This window comes from Patiria miniata, unplaced genomic scaffold (assembly GCF_015706575.1).
Source record: "Patiria miniata isolate m_02_andy unplaced genomic scaffold, ASM1570657v1 HiC_scaffold_20, whole genome shotgun sequence".
Classification (NCBI taxonomy): Eukaryota; Metazoa; Echinodermata; class Asteroidea; order Valvatida; family Asterinidae; genus Patiria; species Patiria miniata.
The window spans coordinates 18,432,005-18,459,175 of record NW_024037059.1 but is presented as its reverse complement, the minus strand read 5'-3'; the positions used below and the strand labels follow the sequence as shown (position 1 = coordinate 18,459,175).

Sequence of the window (27,171 nt, the reverse complement as noted above, 5' to 3'; positions counted from 1 at the left end):
AATTTACAACTGACGTGTGCCCAAATGCAGAAATGCAGAAATATTTACACACAGAAATCATGTACCACTACCAAAGCACTCTTCATTGGTACTAAACCCCTCAAAATTATAGTTTAGATTTCGGCAGATTTTATGTGTTAAAAACAGTTTAAACAAAAGAGTGGGTCCAGGAATAATCACTAACTTCAAATGCTTTGTTTACTTTTAGAAACACTGTGTAAATTAGGTTTCTAGAACCACAAACATGTCAAAATGATTTATCAAATTAGGTTTTGCCCTGCACCGACGTTTATCACTGATTATCACTGTCCAGTAGCGGATCTAGCAGGGGTTGTTGGGTTTTAAACACTCCCCCCCCCCCCCCCCCCGAATGCTATTGTTCATAATTTTTTTGTCAAATTGCCTTAGAATACAGAAAAAGCTTCTTAGATTTCAATATTTTCCAGGAGGCATGCCCCTGTCCCCTCCCCCCAGCAGGGCATGCCTTTGACACACCTTAGACTCGAACCCCTCCCCTTTATACCACCCCACCCGCCCTGACTTTATGACTTAACCTAGTACTACCAGACACTTGCTATGAATTTTTAATGTAAAAACCTTCCATGCTAATGTTCATTGTTAACCATTGTCACCTTCTCGATTCAAAAATGCTGATAGGAGTTTTCAGGCTAAGCATCCACGTCCAATTAGGCATCAGTGCACCCGTACATTTCCAGTTTGAACCCAGGAAACATGTCGTAGTCGTCTACATAGATGATGACATGGCGTGTGGTCAGCAGCTGTCCCAAGGCATGAGAGGTAGTAGCAGATAAGGAGGACACCGTAAAAACCTGAATGAAAACACAAACAAATTTACGAATATGAGAGGAAATAGAACTTGTCAAGTGTAATCTTGTCGATGGGTTGCTTAGGTGTTTTTGGACAGCCGATTTTGAAAGTACATGTACTTGTCTTTGACTCTACAGTATGATGGAGTGGTAAGTTTTTACAGAGTTTGCTCTCTGAAACATTTGTGAGCACTTCTCACCATTGGTTCTTTTCAGAACCACACTTTTTTTCACAGAAAAGATCAATTCCATGGTGTACCGCAAACTTCTCACTTTTATACATTCCACCACACAGGGCTGATAACTTCGAAGCACGAAGGACGAAGTGCTAAGCTCGAAGGGCGAAGTATGAAACGCGGAGCCCTAACGGCATTGGTTCAGAGCCCGCTGATGGGCCTGGAAAAAACTGATTCTTTACGCTCTGTGGTGCGATCTGAGGCAATTTCTGACCACTTTAACTGAGTAAAAGATCATCATTTAAACATCATGATCAAGTTTATTATTTTTTTTTAGGGTGAGAAATCCCAAATGCGCATGAGAACAACCTGAAATGCGTGAGTCTCACGTTCAAAGCGTGAGAGCTGGTTGCCCTGCACCATGCAAAGCTTTAAACTGTACATATGGTTATTTGCTCAAATGTACAACTGGTCACTTTGCGCTCTTGAACAGCTTTGATAATGCTGTGCTTACCTTTGCTGTCAAGGTCTGTTTGTCAGTCAGCAGCTCAGTGTCGTGACTCGGGTCCAACTTGTACCCAATTCTGAATTGGGTCGCCCCTGTCATCATTTCCATACCAGTGATGTACATTCCTTTGGTCTCCATCTATAAACAAAAAATATTAACTTATTTGCAATTCAGTATTTATGAGTTTCAGTTTTGGAGACTTGTGTGTGTGTGTGTACATACGCCTTTGGTAGTGTTCATGCAATTTGCAAAAAACATTGTTGGGTAAGTTTTCCATGTCTATGTTCAGATGTGCTGTTTAGAGAATTCGACACAGGATCATGCACATTTCAGTTGAAGCTCTGCTCTGCGTTGCTTGCATTTGGAGGACAACTATGACTCACAACGTGCCATCAGCTGGGCTCTCGCATGGAGGTTATAGGGCCCTCTACCGTTGATGCACAGAGCTGTTACAATCACGGATGTGGTCGTGTGGTAAATTTCAAATTTGTAGGATATAGTTACTGCAAACAGTGTTCCCATACTCTGAAAGACAAACCTACCCTGTTGAACGATCGCACGCGTCCCAGATCAATCTCCAGCTGGAAGGGGATGTTGACCCCGATGTTGGTGAAGTTACTCAACTCAATAGTCGGGTTCTGGTCAAGCGCATCAAACCACAGGTCGTATTCGTCTGTGGCATCGTTGTTATGCATCAGGGTACCAGACATCTGACTCTTGGTGATGCCAAAGGGCAGGTTACAATCTGTAAGCAAAGAAAGATTAAAGTCTTGCAGATATTTTGGAGGTGAATGTGGAGGTTAAAAAAATTGTGGCACTCACCTGAGTGGCCTTTTCTTTCTCACAGTGGAAAGATTTGCACCCCTCCATGGAAATGACAGTAAATTATGTTCAAAGAGTAAGGATTAAGGACAAATTTGTCTCACCGCCAGTATAGTAGACAGACTGCTTTCCTGACCCTCCACACGGATAATTCTCATCCCCGCATGTATAGAAGCACTGGCTGGCGATGGCCTTGTTATTCTTCATAGAGCTGCCGCAGTAGCAGCGGGTTAGCTCGCTGGACATGCCCAGCAGCGGGTAGCCCAGGCTGCTGCAGTGGCTGCTGCAGTTGGCAATGTCCAGGCCAATGGCTGCTGTGAAGGTGTCGTTGACATCCCCGGCCTCAAAGCAGCCAATCATCTTCTCCGGTTCTACAGAAGGCAAATTTAAGAATGTAAATCCAACATTTGGTGACTTTAGCTTTAACTTAACCCCTGTGAGTGCAACCTTTGTCAAATTACATTGGAACAAGCTTGCCCAACCAGCATGCAGTGTGTTGCTTTGTGTGGCAAATGACTTTTTCATGCGAACATTTTAATCATGAACTCTAAATACAAGTACCAACTGGACTTTACAGAACAGGTCTGGTAGCTGGACCAAGCTTTGTAGAAGGTATATAACATACTTTACAACCAAGGCCCAGTGTGGTACCCAGTCTCTGTTTTGAGCAGGGGTTAGTAATCAGTTTACCATGCTCAGTCTTGTACCTAGACCTGGATGAACTTTATAAGCTTTGCTACAAGGAGTACTTGGATACTGACCATTTTTGCACTTGAGGCGGAACTTGTAGTCCTGGCACTGTGGTGACATCCTATCCAATCTCCAGGTCAGTCGTAAGAATGTCTCGTTCACGGTCACATTCCGTTCCAGCACTAGTGTCTGGTTGTTACAGACCAGGTAGCCTTGACTGGTACCTGTCCCGTTGGTGCCCATCAGTGTGCTGTTCCCCATTGTTGCATTTATCATGGTTGCATTTGTCATGGTTGCATTTATCATGGTTGCATTTGCCATGGTTGCATTTGTCATGGTTGCATTTGTCATGGTTGCATTCGTCATGGTTGCATTTGCCATGGTTGCATTCATGGTTTCATTGGTTGATGCAGGGATCCATTCACAGTTAAGCTCAGTGGCGTTGTACGATTCCTCAATTTCCAACAGACGCCAGTCCGACACGTTGAAAGTCACGTTGACATAATATACCTTGTATGGGAAATGAAAAGCAGCTCTTGACATTTGAATGTTTAAGTCGATGCTCTCTTACATCGCAATTGAATAATTATCTAAATTTTATACTTATTTATTTATTTTATATTTTATGTATTACATGTTCTTGTTTGAACAGGGTTTTTTTCAGAGTAATTAGTGCTTTGCTATCGTCCAGTGATACACTTTGTCATAATTTTTTATTGAAAATCTTTTGTGCTGGTCCACAGATAGTGGTATTTTGGTTAATGTCACCCAAAAATTCTTTGCCCATAAATTGCAAGTTTCCACGATGGTCTGTCAGCCCGTACTGTGGGTCTGGGTCCAGACCATTTGATAATTAAACAAGCCTAGGCAAGCCGGACCCAGACAAGTCTAAGTCACAAGTGGGAGTCCGTCAGTGAGACAGATTTACCTGCAGGTCCTGCGTGCAGTTGATGCCTCCTCCATCCAGTGTACATGCAACATTGAAGCTATCACCGGTCTCATTGTAGGGTACATCGTCGAATCTGCGGCAGTCTATGTCCAGCGGATTGGTGCATATCCAAGGCATGGTGTCATGCACCTCTGCTGTGGTCTCGATGTCGTGACCATCACTATAGGGAGCGTCAAAGTTGAACCACTCAGTCCAAAACTCTGTGTCTGAGGGATCAAAGGTTAAAAGGTTAAAATTTTAAATCAATGGCAAGGTGAAATCATGACCTGCAAGAAAGAAAATTTGGTCCTTGGTAAAATGAGGTTTCTGGCATATTCAGTTTTCTAAGAACGCTTGTCAAAAGCTCTGAAAGTAATACATGCTGCGTGGCCAGAGATCATGCTCAAAGTAACCGAGCTAGAAATATTGTAAATGCTTCAATCCCTGTAAAAGGCTGTTGAAGATCACTCAGAGATGTAAGATTGAACCTTGACCTGAAGTAGCAGGCTCAAACCCCGCTCCAGTCAATTTATTTGTTCAAATTATTTTTTTTTTAATACACCTTGTTAGTTTCACTTTTTGTGGTTTACTGGAAAAAAAAAAATTGGTATAATTATTTGAATCTGCATATGTCCAGCAGTGATACCACTGGATTTTCTCAGAATTGTTTCTTTTTGCCGAGATAGTCACTTGATGAAATTGTTTATCAAACTTTGCCCAAGTTGTACTCTCTACCCAGCAACAAATCGAAATACATGTAGTTGCCTTTTTGCACAATGTCTGAATGCCACAACATTCGAAAGCTTCATACTGCATTGGGACGTACCTTCGATGTCCATGCGAAATGTGGAATAACCGCTGCTTCCACCGCAGTATTTCCCTTGGTCATCTCCGCCAGGACACTGTATGTCACAGGCTCCTTCTGTATAACTCATGTCCATTCCCTCCAGTGAGTTGTGGCAGTTACAGGTGGTTTCGTTAAAGAGGGATGCAAAGAGATACCCGTAGGTGCGACAGTCCTCCATACACTCACGGGCAGTCAGGCCCGGGTAGGCTGGGGTGGTGGATGGGGGTTCGGGGGTAGTGGCGCTGCCGGTCGATGGCGTTGTTGAAGGCGAGCTAGCTGCGCTCGGGCTGTAGGTTTGGATAACTTTGGGGTCTTGGATTGAGCCAGAGAAGCAGCCTTTGTAGGATGTGCCGGTGGAGGAGGAACCTAGTAAACCAAAAATTGTCAGGGGACAGATGATAAACAAAATTCTCAACAGCATTATTCGTTTTAATGCTCAATATATTTCTTAAACAATCTCAGATTTTGTTTTGTAGAGTGTTATGACTGTTACAGTTGCATAAGATGATTTTTTTTCTCTTTGTTTTGGAATCTTAATTAACTCTGTTATCAGCAGTGCACAAACATCAGTCATGTCAGTATTTTTGTCCTTCAACGTATCAATCATCTGGTTATATTAACATTTTCTCAAAAAAACAACAACCCCAAAACAAAGGGAACAACATACCAATCTATTTCATATAATTTTATTAATGTTTGCATTGTTGTGTACTTTGTTGTTGTTGTTCTGGCTGGCTGAGCACAAACCCAAACTCATGGAGTTCTTGACTGCTTTTTATATACTCCTTAAAATGATTTATCTCAAGTCAATCAAAATCTTGGGAGATTCATCTTTCTCTTTAATTGCATGTTTCTTTCTTGTTGAGTAGGCCTTTTTTTGGTTGGCAAAAGAACATGAACCCCCCCCCCCCCAAAAAAAAACAATAGAATTCACTGCTCCCCTTACTTGCACTGTAGACAGATGAGTAGGCACTTCCCCCACATTTTTGGCTGGAGTCACCAGGGCAGTTGGTAGAGCATTGCGACTCATCGAATGCATCCGTGGCCTGCATGCTGCGAATACAATAACACTTCTGGCCCTTCAGAGCTGGCCAAAAAAAGAGGAATTAATCAAATGAAATCATCTTCCTGCGAAGAGAACACACAAAGTAGGATTATTTTCTGAATAAACCCTTTTAAGTTGTTAGAAAGAGTAGGCTGATGCATCAAATTAGTTACCATGGGAATGACATCAAATTTTAATGGAAGAAATAGCAGTTATCTTTCTCCAAAGCTCCTCTTTTCTTAGATCGGAATTTGTGAGTTTCCCTGAAATACTTTGGTCTTGAAAAGCGTCTAATATCTTCAGGAGTCCCTAGCCTTTTAGTTTGTTATGCTTGAGCTATGTCCACGAAGTGAGTGAGGGGGATGTTTTTGTGCTTGGAAATACTTTGCCAATGAGACAACTTACCTGCGAATTTGTAGCCACTGTCTGCACACACCTCCCTGCATAATGGAATTTCCATGTTGCTACTGGTGGTAACCAAGGCAACGTCATAGTCTGCCTCCAATGTGCTGTGCTCATAGCAGCCCATGTAGGGAGATACTGCGAGTTAAAATGAAGGAAAACGAATAAATAGAAGTTTTCATTTATCTGAAACAGTGGAGAAACATACCTTTCTAATGCTCTTCAAACATGGCTTTTTATCTCGTTATGTAATTTGAATTTGTATTTTTTGTTTTAGCGAAAAAAATTCTTTCCGATTTTTGGTGTCTGCAACACTCTGACAAAAATAAATCAATATGCGCACAAATGAACCTTTCCGGCAGCCAATAATTCGATTTTTGTGAATAAATAATTCAATAACTAAAGGCCGGTGGATTCTTTTCGTTTGGAGTCTCATTCAAAAGTGAATAACTTTCTTTGTATTTCTAGGCAAATACAGCAATTGAAAAAGCAAGTCTATATTTCGAGATGTAACTCGAAAATAGCACGGGGAACGATCTTTAGTTTAATGAGACCTTTATCGTTTGGATAACAAAATCCATGCTTATGTTCTGCGGCTTCTTAGGCCTACCGTTGCAATCTTGAACGTCGCAGCTTGTCTCGCGCGTGTTGGGCCCCACGCAGTCTTTGCCATCGGCCACAACCCAAGGATCACTACAGTTGCGGTAGCTGACGGTCCGACAAACATCGGAACACTCGGAGTAGTTGCCCCACCGAGAGAAGCCTCCATCAACTGGCGAAAGATCTACAAAGTAAAGAAAGAAAATCAGTCAAATTATTGGCAAATATTTTATAGACATTATTTTATTCCAATAAAGAAATGAAGTGCCGCCGAATTTGAACGACGGCCAGTTCCCATGCATGTGCGGCAGATCAGATTTTTCTTAAAAGAAAATCCTTAAAACAATGCAAAATCTAAATTTTCCAGTATTTTTTTTTCTTTTCCAGCTTTAAAATGATTGTTGTATCACGGGAAGGAACCTTCAATCGATTTCGAGTGAATAAGAAAACCTTGTATGACGCTGCATTACAGGGAGTGTTTGGCTGGAAATCATGAAAATTCGATGCATTTATATAAGGTAGTCATAACACTTCCAATATAATGTTCATGTATGTTAAATGACATACACAAATCGGGAGCTTTGCTTAACTCAACTTCGGATACCTCGAATGTTTCAACCATTCCCTTGAGATTCGACTTAACGGGAATTCTACTGTAATTATAAGCCTACAAGCAAAACAAAATTTGGTGCAGCATCGAATTTCATCTAAAAGGATTTTACACATTTCTCAGGAGATGCAAGCACTTTAATGCGGCTTTTATGTGACCTAAACCTTTGAACGACTAACTTTGGCGATCCCCAGACGGCGGTACACCTTTAAATCTGTGATCTCAGCTGCGCTCTACCAAAAAAAACAACGGAAAATCGACTACTCCAAAATTTTTGGGCAACTTACCGTTGCAAAAATCTCCTTGTAACCCATCTGGGCATTGACATTTATAGCCATTTGGGTGGCATTCCTCAGTGCAGATATTCCCACTCAGACAGGGATCGTCCTCGCAAGGGTGCTGCTCACCCTGAAATAAAATAATAAACCTCAGAGCCAAAAAATATATATAAAAATGTTGTCCCTTTGATGACAGCAATGACGTATCCCCGTTTTAATGCAAGATAATATTATGTCCATCGCTTTGTCGTCATTGATAACGGTGAAAACTGTTTTTTCTCCCGAGTGCTACGTTACAAAAAAATAGTCGCAAACAATCAGAAAACATCCCACGTACGTGCATGTACACCAATTATAACGACATCAGTAATAATTATTATCACAAAATATAAGAAGATAAAATAAATATAAAAGAAACATTTTGAAAAAGAATGCGCTATTGCGTATTTTCTGTCCTGTATTTTGTCATCGAGAAAGAAAGCTTTTAATCAGGATCTTGTTATTCTTATAAAAAAAAGCTCAGGAAAAGCAAACCTGAAAACTTACCACTTTCGGGTCGACGCTGTCAACGAAGACAATTCCCATCTTTGGCCTCAAATGCGGCAGCGCAGCGTATTCGAACAGACTGCATGTCGAGTTCTCCTCGCCCCACTCGAAGGAAAGGCAGTCATCATCCATCAGGCATCTAATGCCGCACTCTCCCCGGCTGTAGGCGGTGGTGTTGAGGAACGCTCCGTAGCCCCCTACCCCGCAGTCCGGGAAGCGCGCCGTCTCCATAAACCCGTACTCGCTCTTCATGCCTCGCATGATGGTGGTTCCTTGTGAGGTGGATGCGGGAAGAGGAAGTAAGAGGAGGATGGACAACAGCATAATCATCTTGACGATCATGATAAATTGATTTATCAAAGCTGTTCTTGAATCTGAAGGTTTCACCAATTTAGTCCAGTCAAATGACTGGGGAAGTTTCTTGAATATACAGCGATTTCCGATAACTGTCCTATAGCTCAACTCTTATCTTCTGCTCATGAAAGTTGTTTGACGAAATTGGGGCATGCAATCTTTTGAGTGCGAAACAAAAACGCAAAGACGTATCGTGGATTTGTAGTTCTCCCATCAGCTCAATACATCTATGTCGACGAGACGATGCGAAGGACCATTTTGTTTGTCTTCACGGCAGAGCTTCTGGTAAACGCTCCTCCTAATGACACAGTATCACCATCCGATCATCTGCGCTGTTTTCGGTATAACTTTGTAACGGTGACCCGTAACTATTCCTTGCAAAAGTAAAACTTGAAGACTAATATAAGAGTAGTGTCACGGTCTTGTGGGCAACCCTCTTTGGAAATTGCGTGCAACTCCACTTTTGCTCAACAAAATGAGGTAATCTGGTATGAACAGTTCCAATCGCACAGGATAGCCAACTTTATAGTCTTTGGATTGGACCAGGCTATGTCGAATCTTCGATCAAAAGTGTTTTCAAGGACGGTCAGACCCAGTGTGGATCGATCGATTTTTGGACGAAAAAAGTCTTCAAACGATTCAGATGATCGTTTTTCTTCTTCAATGACTTGTGTGCTAGAGAGAGTATTTATTTGCTGAATTGACCTCGGCCGGAACTTGAACTTCTTGGGATCTTTCAATATTTCAAAAGAAAGAAATAAGTAAAATAAATATGGCATGGAAGAAGACAGGCAATGGTCTATTTATAAATCATTCGTCATGATTTATTAATTAGACTTGCTAGGGTATATCGATTGTTAGGGGATGGGTTTCTTTTAATGGTATATCGATCGAACGCCTTACGCCGTGGGAGACTCGGGAGTGGGGCCTTGATGGTTTGCCCAGAATGTTTCAGATGCATCAGATCACGAGTGCATGCTGCGCTTACTGCAAAATCAGTATAGCGCCCTCTATCATCATTAGTGAATCAACTGTTGGCGAAGCTAGTCTTCCTGTTGACCATGAGACTACCAAATCCAAGCGCGGATACATTTTTTTTTGGGGGGGGGGGGGGCTGGAGATTTATTTTTCAAAGATGGGGATGGACTATACTATGTCGTTGACTATTTCCACATTGTAATATTAAAAATAAAAGATATGTGTGGATGACGGCGCAACAGGGAGATACGCAACGTTTTCATTATTTCCTAAAAATTTAAGGAAAAAAAAGTGTTTTCTCTAGTGCCGTGGTCAAATCCTGGATCGTCATCAGTCTGATGACGATCCAGGATTTGACCACTAGAGACAGTGATACACCTAATGTCTTTGCAGAAGAAATACCACAAACAAAAGTTTGTACTAATATGAAAATCATTGTTGGAAGATATTCTTCTGAAACGTGAAAGTATTTTGATGGTACTTTGTGGCACCCTGGCCCCTTAATAATGTTTTTTTTTAATTATCATTTTGAACCTAACCAACAAATCTACATTGTTTATCCCTAGTCTACAGAAATTTACTTTACGAAAGTGTTTACCCAATTAAAATGTTTTCTTTTCAGAATACAACAACAAAGTTTAATATTTTCTAAGTTATCGGTTATTAACATACTTATATAGTTGACCAGAGGCCTTGGTGGACTTGTATCTAGTCTAATCTCTACACATGACCTGGCGAGGAAGTTGAATATCCGGGATGGACACGTGGTGTTCGCGTAGGCGTGGTACGTGTGCACAACATTAGGTTTGGCGCGAAAATCCTTTTGTTCACAACAACTTTACTTTTAGGCTGCCCTTGGGATATACGTGTAGTCTTCTACACATCGCGTCCCCTACCTAGTTGCACAGATTCCGATTACAGTCGTGGTCAGAGCTGTTGTTTGTGTTCCTGGTAAATCGGTAAGTGAAGTTAGGCCTCATACTTTGTTCGGCATGTTCGGAGTTTTCCCGTGTGCTTTATATAATTATGATAATGTCTAGTTTCGTAGCCTACATGTTGTATGTGTTCTTTCCATCCAAAGGGCGTACCAAGAACCAAATTGTCGGGTGGGCCAATCGGCCATTGCAAATTCGAAGGTGTAGGCACTAGGGGGACTATACATTTGACACTACCATCGGTCTTTTCCCCTCGATCTTTAATTTATATTTCACAATGATAATACTATAAAAAATAAAGCAGGGGCAAGAGACTGAAACAGTAAGTACTACTACTAGGCCTAGTAGTAGTAGTAGTAGTACTAGCATGATGGAGCTATAAACGGCCCTACTACATTGTATATGTTTTCTTTATTTGAGGAAGTTAGAGCAAGGAACAGACTTGACTGCATGTGTTCGAAGATAAACTAACTGTGGTCATATAATTCCCTGATGCCGCCACAACATGACCACAAACTGCAAGCTAATAACTGTGGCATTCCATGCATGTAATATGCAGTAGGCCTTTCCTGTTCCCATCCCTCACCATTTTTCTAGTACCGTGAGTACATGACCTGGCTTTTTTGGGGGGGGGGGGGGGACTAAATAAGCAGGATCACATTAGATAAATGTTTTATTACATTATCATCTGCCTGAGTTGTAAAAACAAATGGAAGGCCATTTGACCAGGTGCTAGAAACACCAGGTTTTGTACTGAAAGATCCCTTGAAATACATTTACTCAGACTCCGAGAAGAATGAATGTTGTTGCTCTAAAAAAGAAGGAAACATATCCTCTTTTAAGCTTTTTGAAGCACACAGATCCAGCTTGTTGTAATCTGACTGTTGCTTCTTTTGAGGGCTTACATATTGGCCTACAATTGTACAATAGCTAAAAAATTTAATGGAACAGATTGACTTGATAAATGCAGTTATTCTTTACTAGACAGAAAAGTTCGAACAGTGATTTACAACGAGCACGTGTGTTTGAGGGAACCTTAACCGCCAAAATCTAGTATTATGTCCTTGACCCTTGACCCCTTGTTCCTTAAATCAACTTGGGTTATAGTATACCTCTGTATGTAACAGTATGCACTTGTCAGGCATGAAAAAAATATCAACTGTGTTTGTTTAGTGCTAAGGCGACATGGACAGTGTTGAATGACATGGACATGTGTTTATTTGATTGTCTCATAAATCTTTGTTCAAGGTGAATGTAGTGTGCATTTACTGATCTGTATAAGTAAGTATGTGCCATTTATTATTAATGTACAGGAGAAGCTGACAGCATTACAAATACATGGTGTTTAATTTTTTGTTCAGGCTATGGCAAAGTCTTTTATTTACCATATCTATTAATCTAACGTTTCACAGGATGTTACGCGCTGCCAGTTTTGAAAGCAAATCGATGCTTGATGTCCTTCAGCATTTTTTTTGGTGTGGAAATTCTTTCCGCGACAGGTATACTCTCTTATTGTGTTGGATAATTAGAAAAGAAATTCTCTACTGTGATTGTGAAAAGGTTGTTTCTGGTGACTAGTCAGTCAGTTAGTCGGGTTGGGCAAAACGTTCATATAGAACAAATCTAAGGTGAGGCAGTCATGCAGTTCATGTAAATTAAGTTGGAGAATTGCTGCAGCAAGGTGCATTGTGCAGATACTGTTGGAGCTGAAAGAATCATACCAGGCTTATTTGTCCAAAACTGCTGTTTGAAAAAGTAACAATTCATCGTGTGGTTGTTTATTTCCCTGTAGATTGCAACCGAAATTGTGTGAAAAGTTTTGTTTTTTAAAAAACTGTTTGCACTCTGTTTCCAGTGATATATCTTAGCGCGCATAGATTGGTAAAATGATGACTAGGGAGTAAATGGTTTGATTCTAGCATATCTCACGGTGTAGACGACAAGCTACAATAAATCCAATAATTTGAAATGTATGAGTCGCTGTTTTAAGCAGATTTTTCCCCCCAATAACTTAGCTTGTTTTATACTGTGCTCCCTGCCTGCAGTCTTAACAAAATTGGCAAAAGCAGATTTAGATGATGTGCTTAGCACCTGTTATTGAAGCTGGATCGTTATCTGGACCAACTGGTTTTGATGAACCAGGTCACATTCATTGTGGTTCCTACCGTTCCTACAGTCTCAATGTCTCCTGTGGAGTTTGACTCCCACTTTTCATAATCTCTTGATTGCTTTTTTCTTCATAAGCCCCATCTTTGAGGAATTCAGTGTTCTCCTAATCAATTTAGATTTTGACTCCCTATATTGATTGTTCTTTCAGAACAGCCTTTGCATCCTTTCCTATTCTTTTCAGTTTCAAGGAAGATGCATATCCTCTTCCCAGTTCACCGAACCACCCCCTTTTTCTTTGTCAGCCCCCACCCCCACACTACATGTATATCTTCCCTATTCTATAACCATTTGAATGAAAACCAAAGGCTAACATGGACAAAAGCGGGAGCAAAGCCAGCTCAGCTATAATAAGTCTATGCAACTCCAGTTGGCTATTGTGAGACATTAAGCCCCAAGGCTTTTGAAAATATATAGGGGTAGCATCCTTGCTTCATTGGTTCTGGCTTTATTGCATCTCTGCTTGTCGGGCATCAAGGCTGGTGGCGTGGTTCTCTCTGCTTCAAAGTTTTTTTCATTTCTTGCCAAAGGCACACAGTATTTTGCGCAATGTAAGTTATTTTGCTTATTGAATGGCTGATATCTTTATGAAATGTGTCCGTTTTGTAGTTTGCATGACGTCATCTAACTGTTTTGATCCCACGCTTTTTCTTTCTTTAATAAAATGTTGTGAACGTTTTGGTTTTTTGACTTGTTAAGCTATTCAGATATATATGTATGTAGGAGGATGTAACATTTGCTTCACTTTTGGTTCCCCATGGTCGCTGCCATTGTTAGGCATGGTAACAACCTTCACGTAGTGAAAGCTACATTTTGAAGCCTTCGTTTTCACCCCACATTGAAGGGAGGTCACGCAAAGTTGCACGATCCACCTACATGAATTGTTCAGGCTATGAAGGATTTTTCTGCTATAAAGACTTCTGTTTGTTTGAAATTTGTTCAGCTTCATGGTTTTTCGTAATTCAGGTTTTCTGTGAGCACAATCTAAGAAAATCCAACAAACGTTGAGTGTGAATTCTACTGAACTAAAAAGTACGCAACTGTTGCAGTAAAACTTCTCTTCTTTGGTGTTAAATGATTTTGTTAAAAAAAAAAATCCAACAGACACTGCTGATTTTCTAATATGAATTGTTGGCTTCTTTAAGTTCAACCCTTGGAGACATGCATTTTGAGTTTTTAGTTTTATAGTCTGAGTTTCAAGTGTCTCATCCAAGAAAATGAGTCTATTAATGAAAAAAGGGGGAAAACTCCGTACCTATCTGTTGGATCTGTTTTTTTTTTTTTTTTTTTCAAAACAGGAAGTTTCCATATGATGACTTTTGCCTTTACTCACCACCATTTTTTCATGCCTCAGACAGCCACATTCTGAGCTACTGTTTGTTGGAACTTGAACCCATTTCACCCCATTGACTTAGGTCAAAAGTAAGCTAAGTTTTACTCAACAGCCAATGCTATAGCCTCTTCAATTTACAGGCACAAAAATTTTCCTTGGATCAGCTGATGTCCTCTTTTTTTTCACTTCACACCAATGCCATTAACAAATGAATGGAAAAAGGCCACTGTACAAAATCTTGTAAATCATGTTGCGCAACTTTTTAGTTACTGCCCAATGTCAGTGAATGTATTGGGTTTTATGGCAAAGACTATAACTTGTGTCTTAAATTCTTTTTCTCCCTTTTCACGTGTGCAGTATAATCGTCCAAAATGGTTCGTCGATCCACCCGCACCCGCAGCGCCCCTACCCGCTTCGGCTACACCGACCGGTTTGAGCCGTATGCACGCAAGACTAAACGGGAAACGACGCGCACCGAAGGGCGACGCTACGTACCCGCGACACCACTGACTCTGCCTACGCTGAAAGAAAAAAGTGAGTTTCCAATGGAATCAGATGTTAATACATTAAGGCGGTTTCGTTCTCGATGCGAAGGCAAATGCGAATTTGTGACGTCATCATGGCAAGTATTTGCTATGGGAATTTGCAAAAGATAACTCATTTCAAAGTTCGCGGCAAATGTTTCGTGACATCACATTCACTTCGCATTTGCGTGAATTATGAACTGTGGCCTTCACCCACATTTATGAGTAAATCCAGGTTTTAGAAACAATTGAATATCAGACATGCATTATTATTGTTATTATTATTAATGTTATTTATTTGCAACCAAACAACAAAAGAAGTGGTTGGATTAGAAACAAACACATCAAAATCTTTTACAAATTGTAACATGAAACCTAAACAAAAAATATAATTTACAGTGAACACAAAAAAATTTGACAAAATGAAATGCAAAACAAAGGCTACAAAATGTCATTAAGACACAACCCACCCCCCCAAAAAAACCTGCCAAACTACTCTCAATAACAGTAAAAAAGAAAACAATCTCATGATTGTTTTCGAACTCTTTCAAAATGTTGAAAGAAAGTGTGAACCCCAAGTTAGAGTTTGTGAAGATACCTGCTGTTTGCCTACTCTTTAAAAATGAAACAAATCAGATTTTTTGTTCGTACAAAAAGGACGTTTTGAAATGAAACAAATTAACCAAAAATCTGGTCAGATTAAACTTGCAGTTCCAGATCTATGGTGAATTGAGATGCCCATTATAGAAAAAGCTTTGAACTAAAACAAGGCTCCAGTGAAATTGATTTGACAATATTTGGCATGCCTTTAAAATTGATGCCTCTAAAGTTTGCATAAACTCAAGTTTCTACACACAGTGATCACACAACCTTCCATTCATATACTAAATCTGAGTGGGTCTATGCATAATATTTGTTTATGAAAATCTAATCCAATTTTGTAATTTTTTTGTTTCAGAGACGCAACTCAAGGTGTTGTCTGTGGATCTTAGTGTTGAGCGAAACCAGCAGGAGCATAAGACCAGCAAGTACAAGGTTGACAATCTGGTCCTGCGTCGTGGTCAACCGTTCCACCTCAATGTCAAGTTTGACCGAGACTTCAAGCCGAGTACCGATGAACTTGTATTGGAATTACGAATGGGTAAGAAGGAGCCAGCCGAATTGTGAAGCTGTCAAAACGATTACCAGAATTTAAAAGAAAATTATTTAAAAGTGTTGTTTTTTCTTTTACATTACAATGTTTTACTGTTGTTCAAAAATCTGTGCGCTGTCTGTAAAGAGCTTTAACACTAAACCTATTTTGAAGTTTCAAAAAGTTAAAGGGTTTCGGCCTCATTTGAATGTAAATTTTTTAATACTAAATCTGTCTGTGCAGATTAAAATGGAAAAACAAACGTCAAAGATAATCCTCTTACACTGAAGGCTTACTCCCTGTGGGATTATTGGCTTAATACTTAGCCGTGCAGTAAAACAATGGCACATTCTTTGTGTTGTTTGAAAAGTTGAAACATCAGTGTCCATGAAAAGACAGGCAGCTTAGATCTGCGGGTCAAACACCACAAATCTTGTTGAGAGTAACTGGTACCAAATTTATGCAATATTTCTCACAGTAACTTCACATTTTGCATCCCTCTATTAAAGGCCCTACCATGTAGCGATATTTGCTACGACAACGGGCCATGTACAGTAGCCATGGTCAAGTTCATAAGGCATTGTATACAAACCAATAGGAAACACTCACACATCCACAGTTGGATACAGCCAATAAATATGATAATGTAAACCGCTTTGATCTTAGTTAAAAGTGCTATAAGAATCTGTATATTATAATCATTATTAATTACAGTGTTTCATTTTATATTTTTTCTATCACAGGCAGCCGTGCCAACGTGACCAAGGGCACTCGCTGTGTGGCCCCCGTGGTAACATCAGCCCCCGACCACGACGATTGGGGCATTAAGGTGGAGAGTGCCAAAGGAGCCAATGTGACGCTGAAGGTCTTCTGTAGTTCGGAGGCTCTGATTGGCTACTACAATCTGTACATCTTGACGACGAGCGGCGGGGACGAATACGAGTATGAATCTCCCAAGGAGCTTGTCATGCTGTTCAACGCCTGGTGTAAAGGTACAAATTTCATATTGTATTTTGTGAAAAATAAGTTAAAGAAAAAATGGTTGAAATTTTTAAGGCTCAAATAATGAATTGTATATAGGAGAGGGTTGTCTTAGCGAAAGATACCTAGATTTGGTTATAGAATTGGAAAGTTTGAAATGTTTCCTGTCCATATCAAGTAATATAGTTTCCAGGCTGTTTGAGTCCTGCTGGAATTACAGTAATGTTTGAGGACCTTTTCCTCTCGATACATTTGCAGATGATGGGGTGTATATGGCTGATGAGGTGAAACGGCAGGAGTACGTCATGGGTGAAGTCAGCCTGTACTTCTACGGTTCCAAGTATCGTATTGGCTCATCCCCATGGAACTACGGGCAGGTATGTTCATACTTCTTAAAGGGAAAATACAACATTTGCAAACATCAAAAAATAAAACTACCATATCATTTTGAAATACCTTGCTGGACTGTTGGTGAATGACAGTGTAAAGCATCCTGTAAAATCATGGCACCTGGTATACTGTCATTTTCAAGAAAAGTGGTATTTAATTTGTATCAATTTCCAACGCTGGTCGGCTGACCAGCGTTGGAAAAGACTGTATTTTTTTCAAATACTGGCCCCAATTGACCATCGCACTTGTTTGCAATCGATTACACACCTATGAACGGGTACAAGCCAGCTAGACTGGTTCCTTGACCTTACAATTCCCCAATGTATGTAAACTGCTCTGTTTCTTCTTTTATGGAGTCCGGGAACCAGACTACAGGAAAATGATTGTTTTTCTTGGTTTTTATAGCATTTTCGAACCCAAAACCTAAAAAAGTCAGTGTAACTATATTTGCTATATATTTCCAACCCCCCAATTCCATCCATTTCTGAAAATTACAGCAACAGCAAATGATGTATATTTCCTTTAAGTAATATCATTTGTTTGTTTGTAAACAGGTCAGGGTAACAATATTTGCTATAAAATACTTACCCCTAAATCCATCCATTTCTGAAGAATTACAGCAAAACTAAATGTTATATATTAACTTCAATCTAACGGAGCTAATACAAGCCTAAAGTGATAAGGTTGATATCAGAGCCAATGTTATGTGTTTGATAAACACAGGAAATTGCAGAGCACGGAAAATATTAGCAAGCAAAATCATTACAAACTAACAGTTATATTATTTATTTTGCTTTACTGGTATAACACATATTTTTAACCAGTATTTTCACCTTGATAGCTTTATGAAATTGGGCCTGGTTACTTGGTCAACTTCTTCAAAAATCTATATTTATGGATTTTCTCCAATTTTAAATAAATAATGAACAACAATTAAGCTTATCATCCTAATTTGTCTCACGCAAAATGCAAATTTTTCAATTTTAGCTCTTCTCATGCTAAATGCGGACAACGTTAATTTGCTGGCTTTCCTTTTTTTTTCTAACAGTTTGAGAAGATGTCGTTGGACTGTGCCCTGTATTTGCTGCAGAAGTCTGGCATGCCCGACTCTAGCCGCAAGAGCCCCATTCAGGTTTCCAGGGTTTTATCTGCCTTGGTAAGTGACCTAGTCTTTTAAACTACAAAACTACAATTCAAGTCCCTAATTGAGATTATAACTAGGAGACAACAGTGGTCAAAAGTTTTACGCCTTGCCAGTTTCGTCTTGTACTTAACTCGGATGTCAAGGTACGCCATGGCAATGGTGATTTCCGGTGGAGCCCGATGGGATGAGCTGCTCGCAGGTCGATTTGCGGCCTCACGAGAGACCTGATGAGGTCTGCCATGAACATGTGGCAGCTGTTGATCTTCCGTTTAGACCACTCGGGGTTCAGTTTGCACCACAAAATGTAGGTGTTGAGGACAGCAGTGCTCAACAGGTTGAAAAAATCAATGAGAGTCCAGCCTCAAAATTTGTCTGCAGTCCCTGTAGGGGCTTTCTCTTGCTGAAATATGGGAATATTTTGGTGACAAAGTGAGATCTTGGATTCTTGGATTTGTTTTAGATGCCATGGTAGAAAGAATGATACTACAAGCCGGCCAAATAATCCTTCAGTATTCATCCCCATTAAAACAGTGCAAGAATACTTGCAGTTTTCAATGTGAAAATCTGCCTACCCCATCTGCGCTTGTCAGTTTTCTATCACTTTATATTTCTCTCGTCTTTGACGTCTCACCAGGTCAATGCCCAAGATGATGACGGGGTTCTCGTGGGAAGATGGGATGGGGAGTATGACGACGGGATTTCCCCAACCACCTGGACTGGGAGCATCGCCATCTTGTCCCAGTACATGAAGACTCGGGAATCGGTCAAATACGGCCAGTGTTGGGTGTTCGGAAGTCTGCTCACTGGACGTAAGTTAGATTTTAGATGTGTACTGTTTTAAGTCAACCGACAGAACGAAAATACTCACAGGCTAGCTTTAGGATTTTCTTGATTAAGCTAGTAACATTTTGGAAACCAAACTATTCTTTTGGTTCAGTTTGTCGGCGCAAGTTGTTTTTGACTTTAAAATGAAAATATAGTGACAATATTTTGTTTACATTGAAAGCTGGTTTGATCCAGGTCATGTTAAATTTAAAAATATGCTAAGTGACTAATAACAGAAGTAAAAATTAGCCAATAAGTGTAAATAATTACAGCAGGAAACGATGATGGTTTTCTGTTATTTTGAAAAAATGCTTTACTATTTTCAATTTTCACCTTCAAAAATACCCTTTTTTTAAATGGCCTTTTTCCTAGAAATACAAAAGTAATTACACCTTGAACGAAAAATCCACCATCATTTAGTTTTTGAATTATTTCTTCACAAAATTGAATTATTAACTGATAGACAACAATTCGGCTCTCGCAGGGTGGATTCATTTGTGCGCAAAATGAGAGCTCTCTTTTAGAGGGATGCAGATACCAAAAATACGAGAATAAAGAAGGTTTTCTTCCTGTTATATCAAACAAACATATTGAAAATTCTTTTAAGAGTATTTTTTGTAAGATCAGGGGTTATGGTCTTAGATAAGTTAGATAATTTTGAAGAAATAGAACAGTGATTTACCAGCTCCAAAGAAACACGATTTTTTATTTTATCTGTGTTTAGTGTGCAGAAGTCTGGGTCTACCCACCAGGACCATCACCAATTTCGCCTCGGCTCACGACACCGATGGCAACCTGACTCTTGACTACCACTACGATGAGAACTCGGAACCGTTGGATGACTATGACGAAGATAGTATCTGGTATGTAAGGCACTGAAGTCAGTATCTGCCAAAGCAGTCAGAGAGAAAAAACTATTATATTGTTTCTTTATAGTTATTTTTGTGAAGTGCCTTGTCAACTGTATTATGTTTTGTTGTTCGGGATCAGTGATGATCTCTGTAAATCACCTTTGAAATTTTGATGGAATTTTTTTCAGTCTCTTGAAGAGATTCCACATGTGATACTTGAAGACCAAATGTTTACTTTCTTTTTTACAGAAAGGGCTGTTTCCTTAAAAAATTGTACGTTTGCACATTTTCAAGTTCACCGTCTTTAGACTTGAATGGATTAAATTTTTTTTCGTTTTTAATTTATTTTGTATTATCAATCAGGAATTTCCACGTGTGGAATGACTGCTGGATGGCCAGGCCCGATCTGGAGGAGGGTTATGGGGGCTGGCAGGCCGTGGATGCAACTCCACAGGAAACAAGCAACGGTAATCCAAAGTGTCTCAATCCTTGTCTTGATCAGCTTTGACGTACTATTGGTGGTTGCAAATTCATTTGGCTCTTTCTCCAAAAAGAAAGTCTTTCATTCAAAAAAGAGGTTCTTGTGTCTTTGAGCTAGCCACTTTTCAGTCCTTGTTTTAACTGTTTTACCCTATAAGTATATAACCATGAAACACATGGCGTTCATTGAGGTGATTTTTAAAGGTGGTTTTCATTGAAACTAGAGAGCAATCGGATCACCATGTCACTATACATTAACGGAGGCCCCCTTGAATGGCGGAGGCACTGTGCAAGGCAGATTATCTGAACAATAGCAAGCTCAATGCTCTCCACATTGAAGGGGGCCTCTGCATTGGTCTGCAAGTAAGCTAATTGCTTTTGCTTAGTTCTGATCAAAATGAGGTTGTTTTGTTAACATTTTTGTTTTTATTTTTACATTTCTGATACAGGTGTGTACTGCATGGGACCTACCTCTCTGCGCGCCATCAAGCAGGGTCACGTGTACATGCAGTATGACACCAAGTTTGCCTTCGCCGAGGTCAACGCTGAAAAAGTCTACTGGAAGGTCTTCACGAAATCTAGAAAGGTATGGCATCTCGGTTACCTGTGGGACTCAGTAGTTTAGTATAAGGGCCATTAATATCAGTGCGGTAACGGAAGCAGAAACTAAGGATCAGGGCCCAATTTCATAGAGCTGCTTAAGCAGAAAATTTGCTTAAGCACGAAAAAACATTGCTTAGTAAACTTAGGTTACCGGCCAAAACTCCATGTGATGTACATTGCTTGTGACTGGTATTTAGCTGTTGTTTACTTAGCATAACAATCGCATGGAGTTTTGGCCGGTGACCTGATTTTATTAAGCAAGACGTTTTTGTGCTTAAGCAAATTTTGTGCTTAAGCAGCTCTATGAAATTGGCCCCATGCATATAACAAAGCAGTAGATATTTATGTATGGGCGTAAACTGAGCAGAATCTTTGTCCAGAAAAAAATTGGTGCAGTTTTCTTAGCACACATGCAATGTAATCTGCATAATTTTTTTTTAACAACACAGCCTAAAGTGACCCTAGATGGGACTTTTTTCCTCCTCGGTCTCTATTCTGTAAATTATGCAACAACATTCTTCCTGTTTCATGTTTTATCTTGGATGTTTGCCTAGGCCCCGGAGGTCATAGACATTGACTCCGATGATGTCGGTTGCAAGATCAGCACCAAAGCTGTCGGCAAATTTGAGCGTGAGGACATCACTGAGCAGTACAAGTACAAGGAAGGTGCGTTGACAATTTGTCTAAATATTCCAGTAGAACATAAAGATGGGATCTCAGGATTTTTGTTGTCAGTATTTGCCATGATTTCAGTATTTTAGAACCAGAACTTTGAAACCCAGAATTTCCAAGGTTTTACTGTACAGGTGCTTCTACCCCCCCCCCCCCCCCCCCCTCCCCCCCCCTCTCCCCCCTCCCCCCCCCCTCTCCCCCCCCCCCCCCCCCCCCCCCCCCCCCCCCCCCCCGGTAAAAATTTGTAAACAAATTATGTGAAAAAAGGACGTGATATTTTATCAAACTTTAGTCTAAAATGAGACTTTTCGAATCCGAGTGAAAAAAAAATTACCATTGTACAAAAATTGCGTCATTCAGACCTATCATCCAATTTTTTAGACCTTTTTATTTAAATGGGCAATCTCGTCCCTTTATGCTCTAATTCCAGATCATTCCTTACCAGCTGAGTAATTATTGAAAAGCTTCTGGCAAAAGTTAAAACTTTATATCCGTGTAATTCTGTCATTTTTTTTTATGTGTATTAGGAACGGAGCTGGAGCGCATCGCCGTCAGGGAGGCCAGCCGTCACGTACGCAAAGCAAAGAGAATTCTCAAGAACCTCGTCCGTGACGTGAGCTTTGACGTGGATATGGCGGAGGAGTTCCCCATTGGGAAAGACATCAAGTTCACCATCACTTTGGTGAACAAGTCACAGCAGGTAAGGAGATGGGTGCAAAATGTAGTAATATTGATGACAATGTCAATCCAAATTAATAAGAGAAACAAGAGAAACAATTCATGTAATGTTAACTGAAAAGTATGAAGAATAGGGAATTGACAAATCCTGCGCTAAAGTCCATCGTGTGTTCAAATTGAGAGATGGTTGATTGTATGCACTTTTTCATCTTTCGATGCAGACACGTAACATCTTTCTGGGTGTGACAGGAAACACCGTGTACTACACAGGTGTTAAGAAGGCTAAGGTGTCGTCCTACAATGGCACCCTGCCACTGAAGGCAAAGGAAAGTAAGTATGCTTGTAAAGGCGTACATGCACCTAATAAGGTGCTGTAGCTTAAATAACTGAATTCTAAATGCTGATTGGTCACTCTGATCTAGATAAATCAGTAGTGTTTGAAAATAGTCAGTGTTGTAGTCAAAACAAGTCCATCACAAGTCCATCACATGTTCATCACAAGCCCTTCACAAGTCCATCACAAGCCCATCACAAGTCTGTCACAAGTCCATCACAAGCCCATCACAAGTCTGTCACAAGTCCATCACAAGTCTATCAGAAGTCCTTCACAAGTATCACAAGTCCATCACAAGCCCATCACAAGTCCATCACAAGCCCATCACAAGTCACCACAAGTCCATCACAAGTCCATCACAAGTCCTTCAGTCTCAATGCAAATCACTAGCTATTCAAATGAATGTTAAGAAAAATTCTTTGTCATATTGTTTGCCCCTTGCTTGTGACTGTTCTTGTGGAAAGACTTGGGATGGAATGGATACAACACTTTGGGAAAATTCTCATTTTTTGAAAGTAAAGTTTATGTGCTTTAATGAGCGGTCAGTAGGGGCCAGTTTTCTAAAGCCGTTCAACACATTTATGTGCAAGCTGCTAAAAACAGAAAGTCTTAGCTCAGTGAAGATAGGTTGCCAGCAAAAATGTTACACAATCCATGCTCTTGTTTGATTGGTTTGCATTTGATTTTGCTAAGAACGTAAAAGTTGTCGAGAATTTGTTCTTAGTTACAGTTTCAGTAGAAAACGGTTCGTTTCCTTAAGAAAATGAAAAGATGGTAAATATTTTTGTTAAAAATACATTTTGGAATTCCAGCCCGAGTGATTCCTGTGACTGTACCAGCGTCTGACTACCTGCCGCAGCTCACTGACTATGCCGGCGTAACCTTCTTCATCATGGCTTCCGTCAAGGAGACCAAGCAACCATTCAGCAGGCAGTATGACGCCGTGCTTGATAAGCCCGACCTGGAGGTCAAGGTAAGTTTGTTGTGTTTCTATGACAACTTCTTGCATACCTCATATTCTATCCCGTTTGTTAGTAAAAACGTCACGCTACGCGCATGCACCACTGATTACTAGTGCCCATTGGATAAATGCACGAGTTGCGGTTACTTCCGGTTCCATTCATCCTATGCTACACCTTGTGAAAAACGCATGGTTGAATTGAGATGACGTCACACTAACGAACCGGATAGACAAATCCGATCATGCTAACAATGTTATCACAAAGGCCCCCTTCAATGGTGAAAAACGTTGTGCTGGCTTGGTTCAGATAATCGTCACAGGGCAGTTGCTTTGTACACTAGCGTGCACAGTGGTCTGTCCATTGAAGGGGGTATTGTGAGTGTACAATTGCCAAGATTTGTCTAAATCCAAGTAAGGGCTTTTCAACATCCCGCCTTCTAGGCTCAGCTGACTGGGGGTACTTAAGCTCGTCAAACAGTCTTGTTGTACCTTCTGAGCATCAAAAGAAAGTGTTTCAGTTTCAAGCACATTTTACAACGTTTGATAGTTTTGTTCCATAATAATATTGTTGGGAGGAAAAATATCTTCCTCCATTTTTAAGCAACATCAGGTACATGATGAACATAAAAAGATTCCCTTAAACTGTTTCAATATTTAGAATGATATTTTGGAATAGAAAACTTACAATTTTTATAAGTTAAGTTTTGTGGTTGGCTACTTTGGTATTTTCTAGCACTTTCAAAACAATGTTTACTCTGTCTAAAGATTGGAGTCTATATAACACAGTGCTGAGCTATTTGTGTCTTCACTTAAAGTGTTCGAACCACATGTAACATGATAGTCATTTCCTAACCATGTTGTATTGAAAGCTCAAATAAAAAAAAAAAATGAAGAAAAACTTCTTCGGGTTTCTTACGTTTTCTTTTGTCTTTGTAGACGGAGGGGCCCATTGTGCGTGGCAAGCCGTTCACAGCGATCGTGTCGCTGACCAACCCATTGCCGTACCCACTGACTGACTGCAGCCTGCTCATGGAGGGGTCCATCATTGAGGGCGCCAAACGGGTTAAAGCTCCGTAAGTTTTCAAAAAAACTTTTATCATGCGCATGATGCCGAATTATTTAAAATGTATCCTCGTAAATGTCATTGGAACATGCTATGAATCTTGACAAGCACTAGGTTGCAAAGTTTTGTTGAGCAGGCCTACTTCTCCAAGCAGGTCAACTTGTTGTTCAGGATGAGTGAAAAAAAAAGAATCCCAAATGTCAGGACCAATTATTTAATGAAGTTTTGCATGTAGCACTTTCAAAATCTAGGATATGAAAGCCCAATTAATAAGCTTTCTTTTAGTACAAGAATATCACTCATGTACTTTTCAAGTTGCGGAATTTGAACACAAAAACCGTTTTGAAAGTTCTGTCCACAGAGTACATGAATTGTTTTTGGTTTGCTGAAAGAACACTTACCTTTTTTGTGATCCGTGGACAGACGTTTAAAACAGTGTTTGTGTTTAAAATTCCGTAACTTGAAAAGTACGTGAATGAATTGAATGATTCATGTACTAAAAAAAAAATCTTATTAATTGGGCTCTCATATCCTAGATTTTGACAGCACTCCATCCAGAATTTTACATAAAAAATGGTCCTGGTAGATGGATTTTGTGGTTGCACTGTGTGAATTGAATTGAAATCTCTTTTGTAATTTTTGTGGCCGACTAGTTCACGAGTGTTACTGTTAGTGAAGCAATGTGCCATTGGGGTGCCAGATAGTGAAGGATGTAAAAAAGTTATTTGTTACTTACCAATCTGTATATTTGCAACTGTCCTCAATATTTCTTTTGTTTCTTGACAGACATGTTCCAGTGAACGGTAAGATGGCCCAGCGAGTGCAGCTGACGCCCAAGACTGCTGGATCCTGTGACCTCATCGTCAGCTTTAGTTCCCCGCAGCTCAGCGGTGTCAAGGCCCATGTCACACTCAATGTCAAGAGTGCTTAATTTGCTATGCGAGGTCGGCATTTATCCAACCAGAAGCTTCACGGAGCTAGCTGGGCAAGGATATTTGATAATCACAGGAAACAATTGCTCTCAAAAACAAAAAAAGGGTTGCTGGCTGAAAATTCATATATATCACTTTGAACTGGTTTTCATAAAAAAATACATAAATTTTGAAAGAAACAATTATTTCTTAAATCCATTAATTTTTCTAGAAATGCAAAAGATATTCCTACTAACAGCTGTATGAAATGAGGCCTCCGTCTCAAATTTAAGAGTACCCCATATGTAAGCCAAAAAGCTCTAGGAAGTTGACCCAGAAGAAATTTGTTAAGAGTTCACGGATAAGCAAGGTATTTGGGTAAGCTGCATTTGTACATTTTGTGTGTACTGGTTTTCTTTTCTGTTAATTCTGTCACAGGAGCAGAATTCCATGGTTACTACAGAATGTTGCATCCCAGCGCCACTTTTTTAATCGTATATCATCTCAATGAAGATCAGTCATTGCAAAAAAGTTGAAAAGATAAATCTGGCACTGAGAAACACTTCCAATTTTGCTAAAAATACTTTGAAAAATGTTCTTGAGTCTCCATTGACATTGTACACAACCGCTGAAATGGCATCTGGATGCTACATTCTTTCCCTACAATAATCCATGGCATTGGGTGCTGTTCTTGAGCATGTCAAATATTTGTTTTTCCTTTTGATGTCTTGCAAGTAATTATGAGAAAGAAAATTTCAGACAATTTAATCAATTTTTTGAGTATAAAAGTCGGGTAGCATTTTATGAGCACATTTTAAAGTTTTGGATACACGCAAGATGTAATTTTAACTGGGTTATGGAATTTTTGACTTGACCTGAAATGTGCAGGGCACTTTTTACCAATATAAATGTGCACTTTTTGCACAGGAATTTTTTATATTCTTATAGTATAGTAAAATCTTTTTCTTATGCTCTGATGAAATTTCACCAGTTTCCTACTGGGGTAAATTTTTGATAGTGTTTCTTTATTTTGATTTTTGTGGTATTTGTTTATGGTGAGATTTTTATAATGGTACATGATGTAGTGAGGGTTAGTGTAGATAAACTTGTGAAAATTATTTCTTGAGGTTTTTAAACTTCCCTAAAAAATGATCAGAGAACTACGTTAGAAGTAGAAAATCTGAAAGACTTTTTTTGGGGAAAAAAACTACGCAAATGGAAATTCCGTAATACATAAATGACAAATACTTGGTCACATGTAATGCATTTATTGCACATGATAGCTTGTCGCTGGTTTAAAGGTCGATTGCACTAATTTGCATTCCTTTTTTTGTTAAAGGGAATATACATCATTTGCTTTTGCTGTAATTTTCAGAAATGGGTGGAATTGGGGGGTTGGAAATATATAGAAAATATAGTTACACTGACTTTTTTGAGGTTTTGGGTTCGAAAATGCTATAAAAATCAAGAAAAACGATCATTTTCCTGTAGTCTGGTTCCCTGACTCCATATAAGAAGAAACAGAGCAGTTTACATACATTGGGGAATTGTAAGGTCAGGGAACCACTCTAGCTGGC

The 27,171-nt window shown here is 39.8% G+C and overlaps 2 protein-coding genes across 4 annotated transcripts; one reads left to right on the top strand and one right to left on the bottom strand.

Moving 5' to 3' along the window:
* Positions 1-518: 518 nt before the first annotated feature.
* On the bottom strand, positions 519-9,181 carry LOC119727709. Its single transcript, XM_038199725.1, has 12 exons — positions 8,280-9,181; positions 7,743-7,863; positions 6,856-7,029; positions 6,249-6,383; positions 5,745-5,885; positions 4,778-5,164; positions 3,952-4,178; positions 3,095-3,533; positions 2,438-2,704; positions 2,054-2,256; positions 1,518-1,649; positions 519-830 (listed from the first exon to the last, which is right to left on the bottom strand). Exons 1-12 carry the CDS (start codon positions 8,619-8,621, stop codon positions 687-689), a joined length of 2,712 nt encoding a protein of 903 aa, XP_038055653.1. The 5' UTR covers positions 8,622-9,181; the 3' UTR covers positions 519-686.
* On the top strand, positions 4,716-26,792 carry LOC119727711 (protein-glutamine gamma-glutamyltransferase K-like). Of its 3 annotated transcripts, none has more exons than XM_038199729.1 (16): positions 4,716-4,729; positions 14,403-14,579; positions 15,528-15,710; positions 16,445-16,693; positions 16,941-17,059; positions 18,121-18,228; positions 18,851-19,025; positions 19,766-19,904; positions 20,256-20,359; positions 20,822-20,958; positions 21,530-21,641; positions 22,175-22,347; positions 22,547-22,655; positions 23,472-23,632; positions 24,557-24,693; positions 25,470-26,792. In XM_038199729.1, exons 2-16 carry the CDS (start codon positions 14,417-14,419, stop codon positions 25,612-25,614), a joined length of 2,214 nt encoding a protein of 737 aa, XP_038055657.1. In that variant the 5' UTR covers positions 4,716-4,729; positions 14,403-14,416; the 3' UTR covers positions 25,615-26,792. The 3 variants fall into 3 exon arrangements, with proteins under 3 accessions (XP_038055657.1, XP_038055655.1, XP_038055656.1); XM_038199727.1 differs by lacking the exon at positions 4,716-4,729 and adding an exon at positions 10,389-10,570; XM_038199728.1 differs by lacking the exon at positions 4,716-4,729 and adding an exon at positions 13,136-13,263.
* The last annotated feature ends 379 nt before the right edge of the window (positions 26,793-27,171 follow it).

Coding starts and splice junctions, on each gene's coding strand:
- LOC119727711 (XM_038199729.1), top strand. CDS start 14,417: ATGGTTCGTCGATCCACCCGCACCCGCAGCGCCCCTACCCGCTTCGGC. Junction 20,360..20,821: donor TCCACAGGAAACAAGCAACG/GTAATCCAAAGT, acceptor TTTCTGATACAG/GTGTGTACTGCATGGGACCT. Junction 22,348..22,546: donor TGGTGAACAAGTCACAGCAG/GTAAGGAGATGG, acceptor CTTTCGATGCAG/ACACGTAACATCTTTCTGGG.
- LOC119727709 (XM_038199725.1), bottom strand. CDS start 8,621: ATGATCGTCAAGATGATTATGCTGTTGTCCATCCTCCTCTTACTTCCT. Junction 2,705..3,094: donor CCGCCTCAAGTGCAAAAATG/GTCAGTATCCAA, acceptor TGCCTTCTGTAG/AACCGGAGAAGATGATTGGC. Junction 831..1,517: donor AACAGACCTTGACAGCAAAG/GTAAGCACAGCA, acceptor GTTTTCATTCAG/GTTTTTACGGTGTCCTCCTT.